General features: G+C 50.6%; 1 protein-coding gene across 2 annotated transcripts in view; it reads left to right on the top strand.

Annotated features, from left to right (window-relative positions):
* The first annotated feature begins 349 nt into the window (after window positions 1-349).
* Lrrc75a (leucine rich repeat containing 75A) overlaps window positions 350-18,655 on the top strand; it is a 43,635-nt gene continuing 25,329 nt past the window's right edge. For both annotated transcript variants that reach the window (XM_023563525.2, XM_063242413.1), the window contains exon 1: window positions 350-830. In XM_023563525.2, the coding sequence (XP_023419293.2) occupies window positions 579-830 (252 nt within the window). In that variant the 5' untranslated portion in view covers window positions 350-578. The remainder of the gene's footprint in view (window positions 831-18,655) is intronic.

Raw genomic sequence — 18,655 nt, forward strand, 5'->3', positions numbered from 1 at the left:
TGCGGAGAGGAAATAGAGGGAGGGGCTGCCTGGCGACCCGCAGGCCCGAGCCCAGCGGCGGGAAAGGAGCGGGAGTTCAACAAGGCTAGAGGGAGGGCGCGGCGACCCAGAGCCCGGGCGCCGGGGAGGTGGGGGGTGCGAGGGCCGGGGGGGGGGGGCAGCCGGGCGGGGGCGGGGCCGGAGGACCGGGGCGGGGCCGGGGGGTTCGGAGCTGGGCGGGGCCGGCGGGCCGGGGCGGGGCCGGCGGGCCGGGGCGGGGCCGGCGGGGCGGGGCGGGGCCGGCGGGCCGGGGCGGGGCCGGCGGGCCGGGGCGGGGCCGGCGGGCCGGGGCGGGGCCGGCGGGCCGGGGCGGGGCCGGCGGGCTGGCGGCGAGCGCTGGGGAGCGCGCCCTGGGAGCCAGGAGGGAGGAGCGCGGGGAGCGCGGGTAGCCGCCCGCCCTCGCCTCCGTGCCGCCCGCGCGCAACAGTTCCCGCAAAGTTGCAGCCTGGGAGGCGGGCGCACCCAGGCGGCCGAGGGGCGGGTGGCCGGTGAGGACGCGGCCTCGCGGCCCAGCGCGTACCGTCCCGGCGGGCGGCAGCATGGGTACCCGGCAGACCAAGGGCAGCCTGGCGGAGAGAGCCAGCCCCGGCGCTGCGCCGGGCCCCCGCCGCGAACGGCCAGACTTCTGGGCGTCGCTGCTGCTGCGCGCCGGAGACAAGGCAGGGCGCGCGGGCGCTGGCGCGGGGCTGCCCCCCTACCACCGGCGCGTCGGCATGGTCCAGGAGCTGCTGCGGATGGTGCGCCAGGGCCGGAGGGAGGAGGCGGGGACGCTGCTGCAGCACCTGCGCCAGGTGAGTGCGGGAAGGGGGCCGGGGGAGGGGGTTAGGCCTCGCGAGCGCCCCGCCCCTTCCCGGGAAAGCCGGGGAGGCCAGGGGCACCGCCCAGGGCCCCCTTCCGCGAGGATGGAGCCCTGTCTGGTAGCAGGTGCCTCGGCACTCCCGCTGAATTTGGGGCCTCGGGGCAGGGCGGAGAAAGCCTGGCCGGGTGAAGCTCATGGAAGAGGACCTGTTGGACTAATGTCCCTGCTTCTCTCCTCGGCACGTCTCCGGGGATGGTCGGTGGGAGGGGAGCGGGGATGCGCGCCTGGTCTGGGCCAACGCTCATATTTCTTAATGTGTTCTCAGCAGGTTGCGCTCACAACCAGGGGTCCTCAAGGAATGCATAGTTATCTGCGAAGCCTAGACTCCCGGGGGGCGGGGGAGGGGGGGAGTCCAAGGACGTGTCCTTAAGGGTGGGTGAGGTTCCGGTCCCTAGGTTATTTACCCACTTGAGAGGCATCCTGGATTGTGCGTAGGGAGGCAGTTTCACCTCCCCTAACTTTCGCGGGCCCTCGGGCATGAGCCCCCTGAGAATGGCGTGGAGAGAAGAGAAATAAGCTGATTTCCTGGCCAGTAGGAACTCAGGAAGCTGCCACGCTGTGCTCTCAGCAGGTCCTGTCCCATTGGTTAGAGACTGGTTGTAGATCTGGCCAGTTCCCCCTGGTGGGGAGCTGTCCTAGGAGTGATGCTTCACTCCCCTGCTGCTTTTTGGTTTGTTTTCATTTATTGGGTTTTGTGGGAAGAGGGCGGCCAGTGTCATGGGTTTTGTTGAGTGACAGAGATGCAGGAGGATGCAAAACTGCCTAGGTTGTCTTGTCCTGGCTTTGTGGCATAGACATGCCCAGGCCCTATATTCCTGCTAAGACGGCCCCAAAGAAGAGAGTCTACGGTGAGTGGGGGAGGGGCAGCCTCAGGCGACCTTTGCTTTGCGAGGTTCTCCCATCCGTGGTGAAAGAGGCTGGAGGAGAGCCTAGATGAGCTGCCCAAATCTAATCATATCCACATCTCTCCTGGGTTCTATAGCACCTTTCTTTCTGGTGCAGTGTTACTCTGGAGTATGTGTTCCCAAGCCATGCACTACTCAAGAGAAGGAAACAGAGACTTGGGGATGTAGGAAGATATGGGGGTTCTACCCTTGCCTCTGCTTTTTCAGACAATATCCAGAATGATGCTTGACGCGCTACTAGATTGCCAAGTGCTTCCCTGAACTGAATCATCAAAGATAGCATTCCAAACCTCATAACTTTAGCCTATGTGTATTTCTCCGTGTCTTTTGAAAACTGGAAACTGATGTACCACCTCTGTGGTAACTTTCACTTTGCAGAACAGCAGGTCCCATTTGCACACTAGACAGTGAGGTTTTACCACTGGTAAAACGTGTGCTTGTCCCTGGGTCCTGGGAGGGGTGATTTGGGAGATACAGAAGTCTAGAAGTGGCATACAAGGTTTTTTTGGAGGGTAAGAGAACAAGAAGAAACCAGCATTCTTGAGCACTAATTAGAGGCCACAGGAAGAGAGAGTCCATGGATATTTCAGACTTGCTGGTATGACTCCACACCACGGGAAAACTGAGCTGCTTCATGCAGGGTCCTTGAGACCAGGAGCATTTCCTCTGCAGGTGGCTCTGCTGGCATCTTCCTTAGCCACAGGACTGGAAGGCCTCATGGAAGAAGGAGGAGTTAACCAGACATCTTCCTTGTCTGGGGCTCCCCTAACCTCTGTCTGTAGGGTGAGCACTGTGGACTTAGAAAGCTGCCCCATATTGCATGGAATGCAGGGATCAGGGCCTCTCCAGGAGGTAGTCATGGGCCCTAGGCAGTATGTGAGGGGAGTGCAGGGGTGTCCAAATGTCCATGACAGACAGAGGAGGATTTCCTAGGACCCTGAGATCCACGTGGGGAATGTCCAATTGAATTTGTGCTCTTTCTTCTACATTGTATTTTCCTCTCCAGTTTCCTCCTGTGGCCTGGAGGTGGTGGTGTTCAGAAAAGGAATGTAGGAGCCGATGAGAGACTCATGAAAACACCAGGCCCTGACAAAGATGAAGGGTATGGAGTGCAGGGTCTTCAGTAGTGCTGGAATGTCCAGGAACACCAGGGTGGCCATCAAAAAGTAGGGCCAGGAAGTAGCAGTAGCCAGGAGAGTGACCACCCAATTCACATAGCAGATTCTCCTGTGTTAGTGTATTTTCCATACCCAGATTTGTATATGTTCTGCATATATAGGGTAGAGGAAACTCAAGGTCCTTAATTCCTGTATTTCTCAATGTCTTTGAGTCCTTGATCTTTCTAAGGCCCTGAAAGAACTACACACACTCTTCCTAGACAAATGTACCCTATCACACAGTCTTTTTTTTTTTTTGAGACGGGGTCACTCTCTGTAGTTCAGTCTGATCTTGAACTCACTAGGTAGCCCAAGGTGGCCTCGAACTCACAGTGATCCTGCTGCCTCCTCCTCCCAGGTGCTGAGATTACAGGCGTGCATCACCATGCTTCCCCTCACCAAGTCTTGCAAGGAATTTTAGAGGGTACACAGAGCCCCTGAACTCAATCAACAGAACCAGAGTTCAGAATCTGCTCCAATCTGATAGCTCCCTTCACCCTGTTATGTGACTTCACTCCACTAGGATTACCAGAACCCAGAGCCATGTGAGCAGTTCACGATGGTCCGATGGACTTTAGCTGTTGGTGCTGCTTCCTCTGACTGTCCATCTGTTGCATCTGAGATTTGGGGATTCCTTTCTTGCTTGGATACTCTCCAGCTTGTCACTTGCTGCAGAGGTGTCAGGAAGCCTCACTTATAGTTCAGGGATACAGGCAGGATGCTAAGCAGCTGCCATGAAAGAGCACAGATCAGCCCTCTTCCCTTTAAGAGCAGTATAATCTGTGAAGGATCTGGGACTCAGGATCAAGTCAGAATGGCTTATCCAGTCTACCATGGCCTCGGACTTCTATAGCCTCTCTGGGTTGTATCTCTTCATATCTCAAAGAGGAATTGTGTTGGCACTGCCAATCAAGACATGTTCTCATGGCAACCATGACAAGAACAAGAGAATCTGCCCTATTTTGAATATAGTTAGACTACAGTTAAGGTCGTGGCATCCTTTCCATACAAGGCTGGTCCAAGGAATGTTGGGCTTCTATCTAGCCAGGGTTCGTGGTGTATCAGAAGTTTAGAAGAAGACTAGAGCAAGTGCTCATGGGTTAAAAGGTTTGGATAGAAGAAGTCCTTCTCCCCTTTCCTACACATTTGCCTGTAGGCTGTCCTCTTCCCTAGCATATCTGAAGTCTTAGACTCAGATTGCTATCTTTAAGGAATTCTTGGGAAGAAGTGATCTTCTATCTTTCAGGACAAGTGTTGGGCTGTGTGGGGGTGATGTATCATCTCTTCAGCCAAACACCTTCTCTTGAGTCCCAAAAGTTTCACACCGTGTCATTGACCCATTTCATAGAACACTGATGGTGAACCTATGCACTCATGCCACAGTGGGCAGTTTGTATCATTGAAAACTCTCAAAGTTCTCAAGACATTCATAGAACATTAGAGTAAAAGTCTGTTTCCCTGGCGTGAGCTGTTCCTGGAGTTCATCAGCATCTCTACTGTGTTAGTGAGCTTTTTGTTCTGGTAACAACATAACCTGAAATAACCAATTTATAAGGAGGCAAGGTTTATTATTTGGGCTCACCATTTCACAGGTTGCTGTCCACGGTTGATTGCCCAAGTTGTCTTTGGGTCCGTAGCAATGTAGCATGTCATGGCAGGGAATGTGTAGTAGAGGAACCTCCTCTCATGATGGCAACAAAGAGAGAAAGAGAGCAGGGACTGGAATCCCCCTGTCCCCTTCAAGGACATGCCCCAGTGACCAGAAGAGCTCCCCACTAAGCCCTCTCTTAAACATTCCATTACCTCCCAGTAGTACCTCAGGCTTGGGACCAAGCTTTTAACACTTGTCCAAACCAGAGCACCTGTTTCTCTTAGAGAGGTTCTGACTGGGCTGCTATGCAGATCTGTTCAAGTGTCAGCCTACTCTGTCACTCAGCAGTGTGCCTTGTGCCTGGACTTGTGATTCCGTCTGCTGTCAGGATGGCAGGGTTGGCTTCAGTCCACACCTGGGTCAGGAGCAGAAAAGAACCACCTGGACCCTAGGGCACCATTTGCCCATCCCTGCCTCCCTCCTCCCGAGGTGCTGGATACTGCACAGGCACCTAGAGACTTCCTAGTGACTGGGTAGGTGTTTGCCTGGACAAGGATGATGAGTACATTTTTGAAGGTCACCTTTTTACTCAAACAGCCCACCTGAGAAAATCTCTCCTGCCTGGTGGGAGGCCACCAGACACCAAGCAAGGAAGTCCCCACTGTGGGCCGTTTACTCCTCCTCTACCTGGAATGTGTTTCCTTATTGCCACCAAAGGCAGTGCACCTTTACAAGGCCACCCGTTTAGCATCTGAGGCCAAGCCCTGAGATCCACTGAGTCCCACTGAGTGCCAGTGAATCATCCATATATGGACTGGGGATATAGCTCAGCGGCACAAGCATCAACCTAGCAAGTGCATGGTCTGGAGTTTGATTTGCAGTTAAACAAAAAAAAGTAAAAAAAAAACAACAACAACAAAAAATATATATACACACACATACATGCATAGTACATCCTGGGGGAGTGAAAGGAGAGGAATAGTCTTTTTTTTTTTTTTTTTTTGGTTTTTTTCATTTTTATCAGTACCAGGGATCGAACTCATGACTGCCTGCTTGCAAGGCAGGCGCTTATGCCGCTGAGCTAAATCCCCAGCCCCAAGGAATAGTCTTTAAAAAAGACAACAGAAGATATTGCTAATAGTGTATCAGGAATTAAAACCCATATTACTCGCACCACTCTGTTTGGATGGAACTTGTTCCGTGTGATCTGAGGGCACAGACAGCTGTCTCGCACAGTGCTTATCTTTAATTTCCTATTAACTCAGTCAGGATCCCTGTATAACTTATACCGTTGTAGCATGAATGATCATAGTTAAGTCTGATTTGTTTGATTGCTGCTTGTTATTGACACATTTTATTCAAAACTGTTAGGTTGATGGTATCAAGTCGGAGAGTGTAGACAACTGTACAGAAAATGACAGTGACTCACTCCGATACCCATTCTGATTTGATCACTACCTAATTTTTGTACCTCTACACTATCTACAGGGTTGTATTTCTATTAACTCTGTTATGTACTGATATATTCAATTGTACTTTATCTAATGATATAGCCACTTCTGTTGATGATAACAAGAGACAGCCCAGTGACCATAGTAGAACTCCTCATACTGCAGAGTTATATGTCTTTTTAGTTTTATGTGTCTATAGGAATACGTTTTGTTCTGTCTTGCTTTGTTCTGTTTCTCCCTCTAATGTAGAAAGGGTAGAAATACATGTTAAGACTCATGCTTGCGTAAAACCTATAAGCAGTTTATGAGAAGTGATCTTTCGACACATGATGAAATGAACAAATACTTTGAAAGAAAAAGGGGCTCTGTAGTACCCAATGCTGATTCTGGAGTGTCATGATGTGAAATCCAGCAATACTATTAAGCTTTTTCAGAATGATTTTAATCTGCTATGTTTTGTTTGGTCTCAACATAAATGAAGATATGGATAAATGCATACCTCTCTAAATATATAGGATTGATAGCCATATTACTTAGTTTTTGTTGGATAGTTGAACAGAACTCTTTGCAGTCTCCCGAGTTAAATTCCCATTTATATGTTCCACTTTTCTATCTTGAACAATTATTTGTGGGGGAGACAATATGTAAACATCAACTAGTGATTTATTACTGTTAATTTTTTTTCTTTGAAAGTATATACATTTTCTGTCCATTTTCTGTTTTGTTTTGTCTTTCTTTAAATAAAATTTAAAAAAAAAAACAAATCAATTTTAAAAATAAATGTCAGTTCTAATCATCCATGTACAGTTTTTCTCCTAATGACCATTTTGTTTGTCAGATAAAAAGTCATGTGCCCCTTTAGCACAGAAATCTCTGCCACTATTGTCTGTGGCACAGTACTAAAAACCCCGAGGGCTTATGACAGCCTTAGTCAGTCTGTGTGCTGCGCAGATGTGTGTGTGTGTGTGTGTGTGTGTGTGTGTGTATCTGCACCACTGTGGCCGTGGTGTACCTTCAGAGAGCACTGGGAGCCCCAGTCGTGGCTTTGTATCTGGATGCCGCATTACCAGGCTGGCAGCATGGTCCTGAGATCCTGCACGTTTGTTTTCCAAGTGGGAGGATTCCTGGGAGTGTTGTCCGTGGGGCTTGGCTGTTCCCGGAAGCGTGCCAGGCGATGGTGTTCTTGGAGAGAGGAGTGGCACGGTGCCGAGCCTCAGTGGCCCTGCAGCACTCCACCAGCAGGTGCAGTCTGGGGCCTCTGCCGAGGTGGCAGGAGGGGAGCGGGTCCTGCCAGGAGAGCCAGGGCTCACAGTCCTGAGCTGCCCTGTGCTGAATCATCCCTGTTCTCTCCACAGAGAAACCTTCCTTTGTAAAATCCACCGCTCTCTCCCTGGACTGGATCCAGGCATTCCCAATGATAGAGACTCGAAAGGATTGTGATGTCAGGGCCTGCTCTGTTGACTTACCAGGGCTTCAGAGACACCAGCCAGGGACTCAGCAGACTCTGCAGTGGCCAAGCATGACCACATAGCCTGTGACTCGGCCAGTTGTCCTGACTTCAGGGCCTTGTGGAGTAGCAGGAGGGATTCTTCTTCCTGAAACAAATGCTGCGTCCTCAGAGATGACTGGAAGCTGCTTTGCTGTTTTTCTTTAGAGCCCTAAAATGTCCTGCTCCTCCACCCGTGGACATCCAGGAAGATGCAGCCTCCCCTCCCCGTTCCCCTGTGTTGGTTCATTTCTGCGTGTGCTTCCCTTGATCAGAGGCCCAGGTCAGGGACTCAGCACATAGTCGGTTTGCAAGAAATCCTTATAGAATGTTAAATGTCCTGTTGGACACACTTCCTGCTCCTGGCTCCTCTCTCAGGAGCCAGCAGACTCCTCAAGTGTCAGACTCCACCTTCTGGATGGGTGCTGTTACCTCTCCCCAGGCTAAGGGTCCAGTCTGTTCCTTCCTTCCCGCACCTCTTGCAGATAAGATGCCCCGGGCCCAAGGGTTACCCATGTGACCACTGTCTTTGTCCAGCTTCTCTATCAGGATGCCCTGGGTGGGGAATTTGATAGCCATCTGGCTCCCCTCCTCCAGCAAGAGCAGAACTATAGGTGTCATGAGAAAATCACCCACATAGGTACACATACAGAGTTACATACATATACGCATGTGCCTGTATACACACGTATGTATCCCATTCCCTGGCTCTTCCTAGCTGTATTGGTACCAGCTGTCTTCAGGCAGCTATAACAGAATATAAGAGACCACATGGTTTATCAGCAACAAAAACATTGCTCAGTCTGCAAGTCCAAGATCAGGCACCAGCAGATGTGGCATCTGGTGAGGGGTGAGAGCCTGCATTCTGGTTCATGGGCCACGCCTTCTTCAGGGTCCTTAGTGGGAAGAAGGGAAAGGTCTCCCCGGGGCTCCTTTTAGAGGACACTGATCCCATTCATGGGAGTTCATGACCTCATCACCTCCCCAAGACCCACCTCCCCTGCCCCAAGCAGAGAGAGATTAGGACTTCAGCATGCAAATTTGGAGAGGGAGAGGGGGGCTAGCACTTGTGTGCTGCACCCTTCACCCCCTTTCTGGCTGAGAGAAACACACTGGGAAGGGCCCAGTTGTCTAAAGCAGCAGATTGAGTCACTGGGCTGTCTTGGGCTCACCATTACTAAACAAGCTGAATGCTTGAAATGAGAACAGAGACCTTGGCACACCCAGCAGGGGTGGGGACCCGTTTTTATGGTGCCTGCTCTCCTCCTACCCTCCCACCCTGGCCCTGGACAGTGCCACGTGGCTCTCCAGGAGCATTTCCCAGCTTCTTTCTTTCTTTCTTTCTTTTTTTTAACTTTTATTAACTCAGACTGCTGGCTGCGGCAGCCATATGGAGCTCTGCCCACAGCTGCTGCTCAAAGGGATGTGGCATTCTGATGTCTCCACCTTTATCTTACCCGGGATAGACACAGAGTCCGGCTGACAGTAGAGAGTACCAGAGTGTTTGCCTGCAAGGGGGCTCATCTTGGGGCTCAAGCTCATGTCCAGTAGTTTAAATATGTCCCCAAAACTTGTGTTGGAAAAGTCATCCCCAAACTCCTATGTTGATGATACAAAAAAGTACAGCCTTTGGGAGATCATTAGGATTAAAGTCATCAAGGTGGGACCCTATCACAGAACCAGTGGTATTACAAGGCTTCGCATGCATGCTGTGACTCCAGAGTGTGAGGTCCTCTGCCATGGTGTGATAAGCAAGGTCTTCACCAGCACTGTGCTCTTAGACTTCTCAGTTTCAAGAAGCATAAGCTAAATAAATCCTGTCTATCACAGATACCCTCCAGGTGGGGTGGTACATGTCTGTAATCCCAGCACTCTGAGGCTGAGGCAGGAGAATAGCCATAAATTCCAGGCCAGCCTGGGCTAAATAGGAGTGAGTTCAAGGCCAACCTGAACTACAGAACAAGATCCTAGCTCAAAAAAATAGTCTCGGGCATTTTGTTATCCAAGCAAAAAAAACCCAAAAACCACTGGAACCCCATGCCCAGCTCCACAGCCATCCCTGGCCCTGCTTCGCCTCTGGGCCACGTGGAGCTTTCTGCCTTTCCTCCTCTGCCTGCCATGGCTTCTCTTTCTGTCTCTGTTTCCCGCAGTGTCTCTTCCCTGCTGTGTGTCTTCCCTTTCCCTGGGTGAGAAGCAGACTTTCAAAATGTCTCAGTGGTCTGCCTTAGGTCAGTCAGCTTCCTTTTGTACCCTCCCAACCCGCACAACCAGGAGGGTGGGGAACAGATCCCAGGAGAAACAGAAGAGCAAAGAGGGGCTACCAGCTCCTTCCTGCTTTCTGGGTGGTGGCCTGGGGTGTCGGGCAGGAGGGCAGAAGCCCATCTGTGCATGGCTCTCTAGTCAATAAAGTATATTCTTGTGTTTATTTTGTGTTCCAGAGAATATTGTAAATATATTACTTAAAGAAATACAGATATAGTATTTAAAGAGGTAATAGTGGGTCATAAAAAAATGATACAATGGCACTGTACAAGCAGTGTAGAAAATGAGAAAGTAAGCCAAGATTGGTGGTGTGCACCCATAATCCCAGCTACTCAGGAGGCTGAGGCAAGAGGATCACAAATGCAGGGCCAGCCTTAGCAAGACCCTGCCTCAGGATAAAATTACCAAAAGGGATGGTGATAGGCTCAGTGATGGAACGCTTGCCTAACACACGGAGGGCCCTGGGTTCATAGGGAAGTAACAAAGAGGTGTGGAGAGAATATGAGAGAGACACAGACAGACAGACACAGACAGGAGTAAAATACAAACGAGAAAGAAAGGAAAAAAAATACAAATTAATTCACCCTTTCAGGAGTTGAGTGCCTCTTCTTCCAGGTCATGTAGATTAGCAACTAGCCCAACAAGAAAGACCCAACTCTGAACCTCCCTGTGGAGGGATTGCAGGGACCCCAGAGACCAGGAGGAGCTGCTGGTTCTAAGTGAAGCTCTGTGGCTGGGCTGATCTGTGGGCAATCAGGACCCATGCTTGTGGGCCACGGTGCTTGCTCTAGAGGAACAGCTGGTGAGTGTTGTTAAACTGGCTAAACAAGCAGGTCCCAGCTCTTAACCCCGGCTGGGGCTTCAGAGCGGCCATGGGTGTGTGCAGACGCAGGGCACATAGCACACCTGACACCCGCACAGCAGCCCCGCCGTGGGCTCAGACGTGGGCAGAGGTGCTGGGCCCAGGAGCTCCAGGCGGCTAACACTGCGCCCTTCCTAGCTGGGGCTTTGCCTCACCCGCCCCAAGCTCTGGTTTTCAGGCTCACCCTTCCCTACCCACTGGGCCTTCCCACCACCTTCAACCCAGGGCCTCCTAGCATACACCGGGGTCCTGCAGGAGCTGGGAGCTCTCTGAGTCTGTCCCTGTGGAGCCATACACACAGGCACAGGCTAGCAGGGGAGGCCCCAGGGACACCCTCTCCCAGGAGGAGGGCTGGGCCCAGCCCCCCAAGATACCGGCCACCCCGGGACACAGCAGAGTCAGTGGAAGCTGGATCTCAGTCAGTAAGTCACTCATTCTCTCAGCCCCCTTGGCTGGGCAGGTGGGCTGGGTCCCCTGCTCAGGGGCTGTGCAGGAGAAGGGCTCTGGGCCACACAGGACGCTTGGGACTCTGTACTGTTGGAAGAGCTGGCAGAAGCAGGAGGAGGATGGGGGAGGAGATGCGGGGGTGCATCATTACTTTGAGTGCCTTTCTTTTTTGAGACAGGGTCTCTCTGTGTAGTTCAGGCTAACTTTGAACTCACTATGCAGCCTAGCCTGGCCTCGAATTGTCCCTGATCCCTCTGCCTCAGCCTCCCGAGAGTAGGATTGCAGGCTTGTGCCACCACACCCAGCTCTGAGTCCATTTTCTAAGTGATACTTCAGTATTGTTCTTTGTTTTTTTCATTACCAGGAGTTGGACCCAAGACCTTTGTATTGAGCCCTATCGCCAGCCACCATTGTATATTTTCAAGTGTAATGTTGACATGTGGTGGCTGAGATCATGAGCTAACAGTAGAGGGAGCAGAGTTTCACAAGCTCACTGCCTCCGAGCTGGAGCTTAGCCATACCTCAGCCCCTAACAGCCCCGGAAAACCAAGAATTTAGGACTGTAGAGGACAGTGAGGGAGTGGGTCCAGGTCATCGGAGGGTGCCATCTTCATTTCCCTCAGTGAGGCACAGGGCAGCTCCTGGTTCATACAATGTGTCTGATCAGGTGCAGCCAGAGTCCAGGCTTGATGAGTTCAGCCCCACTCAGATCCCTCTCGCAGTACACACCCTGCACAGCTGTCCTGGGCAGCCTGGGGAGAGCACAGAAGTTCACAGTCTGTGAACTGAGACCAAAAGGCTGAGGTCTTTATCACCCGAGGCCTGCTCAGGAGCCCTGCCCGTTTGCACCTGAATCTCCTTCATCGCAGCCTTCTCTGATCCCTAAGGCAGGGGTAGTGAAATGCCAGCCTCACAGCACTGCCCCTTCCTCCTGAGTTAGGAAGCTGAAGCAATTGGGCATCTTTCAGAAGCATGGAGCTCAGCACCATCAGCTCGAAAAGAGAATCAGATGTAATCACAGATGCCCCCAGTGGATCCAGAGTCAGGCCCAGTGGGGGCACCCGATTCCCAGGTAATCAGGTTGTGTGCACCCCACCCCATCAGTGTCTGCCACCCTTTAGACTAAATCCAGCCATGTTAGCTTTTCTAGACACCCCAGTCTTTGAATCTTCTGTCATCCTCAACTGCAGACCTCAGTGTTCAAAGTAAAAACATGGGGCAGCATATTGGCCCTCAGGGTTTCCACACAGCCACATCCTACTGTTCCAAAAATTCCCACTCTTTTTTTGGATTTTTGTGGTTGGTGTTGTTTTGGTTTTTGGTTTTTGGGGTTTGGTGTTTTTTTTTTTTTTTTTTTTTTGGTCTTTTTGAGACAGGGTCTTGCTATGCAGCTCAGGCTGGCCTTGAGTTCACTTTGTAGCCCAGGCTGTTCTTGAACCCACAATGACCCTCCTGCCTCAGCCTCTCAAGTGCTGAGATTACAGGCATGCACCACTATGCCAGGCTCAGGATTCCCACTCTTCTGAAAATGCCTGGCTGCTTGAAAATCAAGCAAGGTGAAAATAACAGAAATGGTTTTGGTGAAGCCAAACCACTGGTGCCACTGCCTGCAATTCCAGCATTCTGGGAGACTGAGACAGGAGGATGGAAAGTTGGACAGGTTAGCAACTTAGTAAGACCATATCTCAAAATGAACAACAACAACAACAACAAAAAAAAAAACAGAGCTGGACTATAGCTCAGCGTGAAGGCCCTAGACTCAGCCTTCTATGTCACCAGAAATAAAAAGGAAAAAGAAACAAGTGGCTTTAGTGTACAGCATCTTGAAGAGAAGCTGGTCTAAGGGCCAGGGCCTGGAATAGAGGACTCGCGGGACGTTACAGGGCTTGGGCAGGCTTGAAAAAGGGTGCAAGGGGTTTGTACAGATGGAATTAGAGAAATTGTTCTGAATTGCTTTATTTTTTAACTCAGGTTGGAACCGAGGGCCTCATGCATGCTAGCCTACCACTGAGCTACACCTCCTGCTCCAAGAAATTGTTAGAGAAAACAGGGAAGAGGTTGTCTGGAAATCCAAAGGAGCCAGGGCGGCCCTCTGGGAGCCTGAGAATCCTGTGAAGCCGCACACTTCTGCCCAGGCTGGGCTCTTGAGGGAGATGTGTGTGGTGGCAGGGTCCAGCATGGGGGTGGAGAGAGGAGAGTCTTTGCCAGCCCTGAAGTGTGGCCCTTGGGCCCACCCACCTGGCTCCTCTTCCCTTCACACCCTCCCTTCCCAGGGACCTTGGGAGCTGGGGTCACTGTCAGCGGCCTCCAGACACCAGGCAGAGGGCCTTGTACCCCGCAGACATGAGCTGTCCCCTCCTTCCCAGCCCTGAAGGCTGCTGATGCCTTCCTGCTGGTTGTGCTGCTGTAGGCCCCGATTCCCTTTGCCTAACGTGCAGGCTCAGGTGCTGAGCTGGGGAGCCTTGGTGGGGGGGTCCATACCTGGCTGGGGATCTAGGGAGCCCCCGGGATCCCCCCAGTCCTGCACCTTCCCTGGGCCAGTACTTCCCTCCCCGTGCCCAGAGCCATAGGCAGCTCCTGGGAGGCTCTCTCACCTCCCTCCCTCCCTCCATGCCCAGAGTCCTGAGAGAGCTGGATTCCTCATCCAGGGTGACGCACCTGCTGTCCCGGGGCAGGTCAGCAAGAAGGCTGAGTCCAGATGCCCGCAGGTTTCTCTTAGGTCCTGGCTTTCCCTTTGACCTAGAGATTTAAAGTAACAAAGAGCTTACTGTGATGGCTGAGTCCACCTGTCAGCTTGGCAACATCCGGGTACGTAGTTTTTGGTCAAATGCTCATCTAGATGTGGCAGGCAGTGAAGGTACTTTTTATATGTAAATCAATAGATTTAAAGTTTACAAAAACAGATTGTCTTCCATAATATGGGTGGGCCTTGTCCAGCAGAGATCCTACGAGAAAGGACAGAATTTTCGAAGAAGACACCATTTAGACACAAGACAGTGGCAATAACTCTTTCCTGAGTCTCCAGCCTGCTGCCTACTCTGCAAATCTGTATTGCTGGCCCCATAATCACATGAACCAATTACTTAAAATAAACCAATTTCTCTCTCCTCCTACCTGTGCACGCGCGTGCACATACACACACACACCAGTATGAGTGGTGTTTCTCTGGAGAACCCTGACTTAACCGCCAGTACACTTAACTCCCAATGACTGTGGCCAGCATAGTAGAGTTAGAAAGTGCTGGGGGCCCGAGGGTCCCCTGTCCCTTCCCCCCCTCTCACTGTGGGAGATAACCCTCCAGGCCTCAGTTTCTCACTCTGCTCCTGCGAAGTGCCTTCAGCTTGGACAGCAGGTTGTAAAGGAGTTGGAAACACCCTGTAAGTTATTTCTTTGCCTCTTTGCCATTATCTAATACTTTTTAGATGGACCAAATCTTTCATTTAAATTGGACAAAATTTACCCTGGAAAGGGACAAATGGACTTAAATGCGTTTGCCAGAAGATATAAACAACTGATTTAATTACTTCCCAAGCAGAGGTTAGGAGGGCGCTGGATGACAAACTGCTGAGAATCCGTGGAATGCAGGAGCCTGTGGACCTCAGGGACCATCTGGCCCCAGACTTTCTGCAGAATCCCTGGTCACACAAGAGGCTCTGGGAAAGCAGAGGCGGGGCTTGGAAAGTGAGTTTGGGAAATGCTGCAAATGCCCCCACCCTTGCAGGCAGAAAGCACAGGAGTCCTGAGGGGGAGCACTTGGAACCCCACAGAGCAGTGAGGCACATCAGCAACAGAGGGCCATGGGTTCCATCCCCTGGTACATATCCAGCACCCCGAACACACACACACACACACACAAGCGCAGGGGCCAAAATGTCCAGCAGGAGAAATGCTTATCTGCTGCATTCCTTGCTTTCCAGGCCAATTTGGTACAAATCCGTCTTCTCCTCCTGCTTTCCGCCACTCAGGACACAAGAGCTGTTGCAGTGCTTTCATTTGTAGGCAGGGAAGCCAGGGGAGAGAGAAAGGTCTGCACAGTGACTTAAGAACTAACCCAGGGCAGGAGCCACGCAGCTCCTGTCCCCACCCTGAGCCACAACTGGGGGAGCCCTGTCTTGGAAGAATAAACCAAATCCTCCATGTGGCTTCCTAGCTGCTTCTAAAGAGAAAGCAAGTCTTGTATTTATTAGGTAGTGTTGCTACTTCTTGGATTTTAATTGAATTAGACTTGGCAATGGCCAGGCATCTGTTTCTGCAGGCCGTTTCCTGCCGAGAGTATCATTTTTAAAGACTTCAAAGTTAAAACACAAGCCACACTCTGTCGTGAAGTCTACCCTGGCTGCACACATCTGCATGGCGTGGACCTTGCAGAAGGAGAGCCAGCCAGCCAGGACACCGGGCAGCAAAAATCTGCAGGGGCCAGAGACATTGGAGGAGACGGAGAATTGTGACCGTCCCTAGGAGGATAGCAGCTGTGAGGGTGGACCAGTCTTTTCTCTGTTAGCCAACCTGACCAAGTCTAACAGGGGACAGGTGGCCTGTGTTGACAGCTTCTGGACTTATACCTCCAAAGAGCAGCCTTGCCCCAAACATCTGACTGGCGTCAGTCAGAAGATAATTAATAGGCATCTCCTTGGATGCCAACCTCCAGAGACCCATAGGAGCCAACAGACACAGGCGAGCTGCCCTCAAGAGGTGACCTTTGAGTCTAGAAGCTTCACACATCAGGAAGGGCTCTTGAGTGTTGGGTTTTTCTTTGGGGACGGGACAGTGCATTGGTTGCTTTTATGATTTTTGCCAGTTTGCTTCTCTTTCCAAAGCCTGAGAAGTGAGCTCTGGCTCCTCACTGAACGGTCTGTCTCTCCACAAGCGCTGAGTCTGTCCCTTGACAGCTTCCCTGAGCTGCCTGTTCCCCCACTGCAGGGCAAACCCTTCGTCGGTGTGACTCTGCCGTTGGTGTTCTTAGGGCCCTTTGTGCTGAATGTGCCCCCACATGCACGTGCACACACAGGACACTGCAACTCTGCATTCTCAGAAAGACATCCTGAGAAGCTTTTTGTCATGCGAGCAAAATGCATGTACACAAAGCTGGGCGATGTAGACCAGTGGTTGTGGACTTATCCACATGCATTATTTTTCTTTTAAAACAAAAGATGTTAATGCATGTATTGTTTTTTTCAAAATTAAACCCTCAGTTTGCAGGTTTAATTGCAGTGTGGGCACTTTGCAATAAATAAACGGCTTTCGAGTTGCAGTTTGGCCCTCGTCTCTAAAAAGTTTGCCATCGCTGGTATAGACCAGTCACTCAGATGGTTGTTGCAGTGTAGACACAGACAAACACAATGGCTACTGCTGGGGTCACACGGCATACCATCTTACAGTGAGCTGGCTTTTTTTATATAAGTAGAAGTAATTCACTGTGATGATAAAAACTATAGTATAAGCCGGGTATGGTGGTGCATGCCTGTAATCTCAGCACTCAGGAGGCTGAGTCAGGAGAATTACTGCAAGTTCAAGGCCAGCTTGGGCTACAAAGGGAGTTGAAGGCCAGTCTGAACTGCATAGTGAGACCCTGTCAAGCCTGTCTCAAAAAGACAATATATATATATATAACAATCTGGGGATATAGCTCAGGGGCACAGCACCTGCCTGGCATGCACAAGGTCCTGAGTTTGATTCCTGCTACCAAAAAAAACTATAGATAATCATTGAGTATTATGTACTTAAATAACTCCCATCTCCTGTGTGCTTCTGTCTACACTGCTGGCTCCCCAATAAGAGAGTAATATGGGGCTGCAGGGCATGGTGGTGATGCCTGTAATCACAGCACCAGAAGGCTGAGGCAGGAGGATCAGCATGAGTTCTAGGTCAGCCTGGGCTACACAGTGAGTGACAGCCTGAACTACGTGTGAAACCCCGTCTCAAAAAAATACATAAAGAAAACGAAAAAGTAATATGGGCAATAAGATGTCACATTGACAGTGATGTTGCTAGGCAACAGGAATTCCTAAGCTCTGTTTTAACCCTGCAGGACCACCATCGTAACACATGGTCTCTTGCTGACTGAAACATCCATGTGTAGAACTGTACTTGAGCTTTTTAATTAATTTTACTGGTATGCTTTGGACATACAGAATGATCACATTCATCATAAGGAATCTGTACCTGTACATGGATCTTAATTCTTTTCTCCCACCCCCATCCCTTTACATGTGTTTGTATTATTTTCCTCCCATTATTTTTCATTTTTTATCTCTGTTCCTCCCCTTCCTTTCCCCTCTCTCCCTCCCTGGTCCTCTTTCCACCTGACCCTTCTCTTCCGACTTCCCAATGTGTATCATCCACTGTGGTCCTTTTTTACTCTTTGAGTTTCCCACACAGGAGAAGCAATGCAATATTTAAATATGTGCGTCTCATTGATTTCACTTAACCATTTAACTCACCAATTTCATTATCTATTAATGAATCTGGCAGAAAGCCTTTAACTGAGGTAATTAGATTTCCTTAAAACCTTTTTTGTTCCCCCTCAGTGCTAGGGACTGAACCCAGGGCCTTGTGCATGCTAGGCAAGCATTCTGCCACTGAGCTATGCCCTAGTGCTCCCTAAAGATTTTTGAAGTAACTTTCCAGATTTAACATGCCCAGTTTTCTTAAGATGATAAGCACTCATGCTAAGAAGCAGGTCACCCCCAGGTTTCTAAATAGGTGTTAACATTTAAGAAATTCAGCTTATGCATATTATAAATATGATGTTCTCCTACATGTTTCAAGACTGGTACAATATATATATATTGTGGTCCTTCAGTGTTCTGCTTAAAACCATAAACCTAAAATCCACTTCTCAATGACCTATTTTGGATAGAAGTTGGGAGACCAATCTGTGACAGACTGAGGTGCCACTCAGGAACTTTACAGCTGTGTGAAATGACACATTTATACCTTCCTGAACTTACTTGGACTTGCTGTCCATCTGTTTCCCTCTGCTTAAGTCTGCACTGAGGACCCGTGACACTAAGGAAGCAATTCCAGGCTCCAGAGCAGACCAGCCCCTTGTTCTCTGAGCGCCCTCCTTCCGGGGGTGGATTCAGCCCACAGCTTCTGGAACTCTGGTTTGTGTCCTGTTTTTCCTCTTTGGTCCCCATCACCCCCAAACCCTCCCCCTGCTCCCCATCTCCAAGGCTTCCTGCGAGATTGATTGTTTATCGCTTGATTCCTTCAGCTCTCTGCTCCTGTTCTTCCCATGTCTCAGCCCCACCTCTGCAGTCAGTTCACAGGTTCTGTTGAGTGCTGGATGCTGAGTCCTCCAACCTGCGAAAGACAGGAATCACAGGAAGCCATGCTGGCTTTGCTCTTACCTTTGATCACATCAGTTCCAAAGATGTGGACTCACCCTTTTTTATGGTGCTAAAGTACAAATAATATGTCAGGCAGCTTTTTATTACTGTAACTAACACCTGGGACAGTCAGCTCATAAGGAGAAAAGATTTATTTTGGCTCACGGGCTTGGTGGTTTCAGTCCATAATCAGCTGGCCTGGGTGGCCCATCATGGTGGGAGCGCAGGGGAAGCAGACCACTGACTGATCTCACAGCCAGAAAGT

Source organism: Cavia porcellus, unplaced genomic scaffold (genome assembly GCF_034190915.1).
Source record: "Cavia porcellus strain 051 isolate PalLab524CR breed Dunkin Hartley unplaced genomic scaffold, mCavPor4.1 scaffold_32, whole genome shotgun sequence".
In the NCBI taxonomy this organism is placed as follows: Eukaryota; Metazoa; Chordata; class Mammalia; order Rodentia; family Caviidae; genus Cavia; species Cavia porcellus.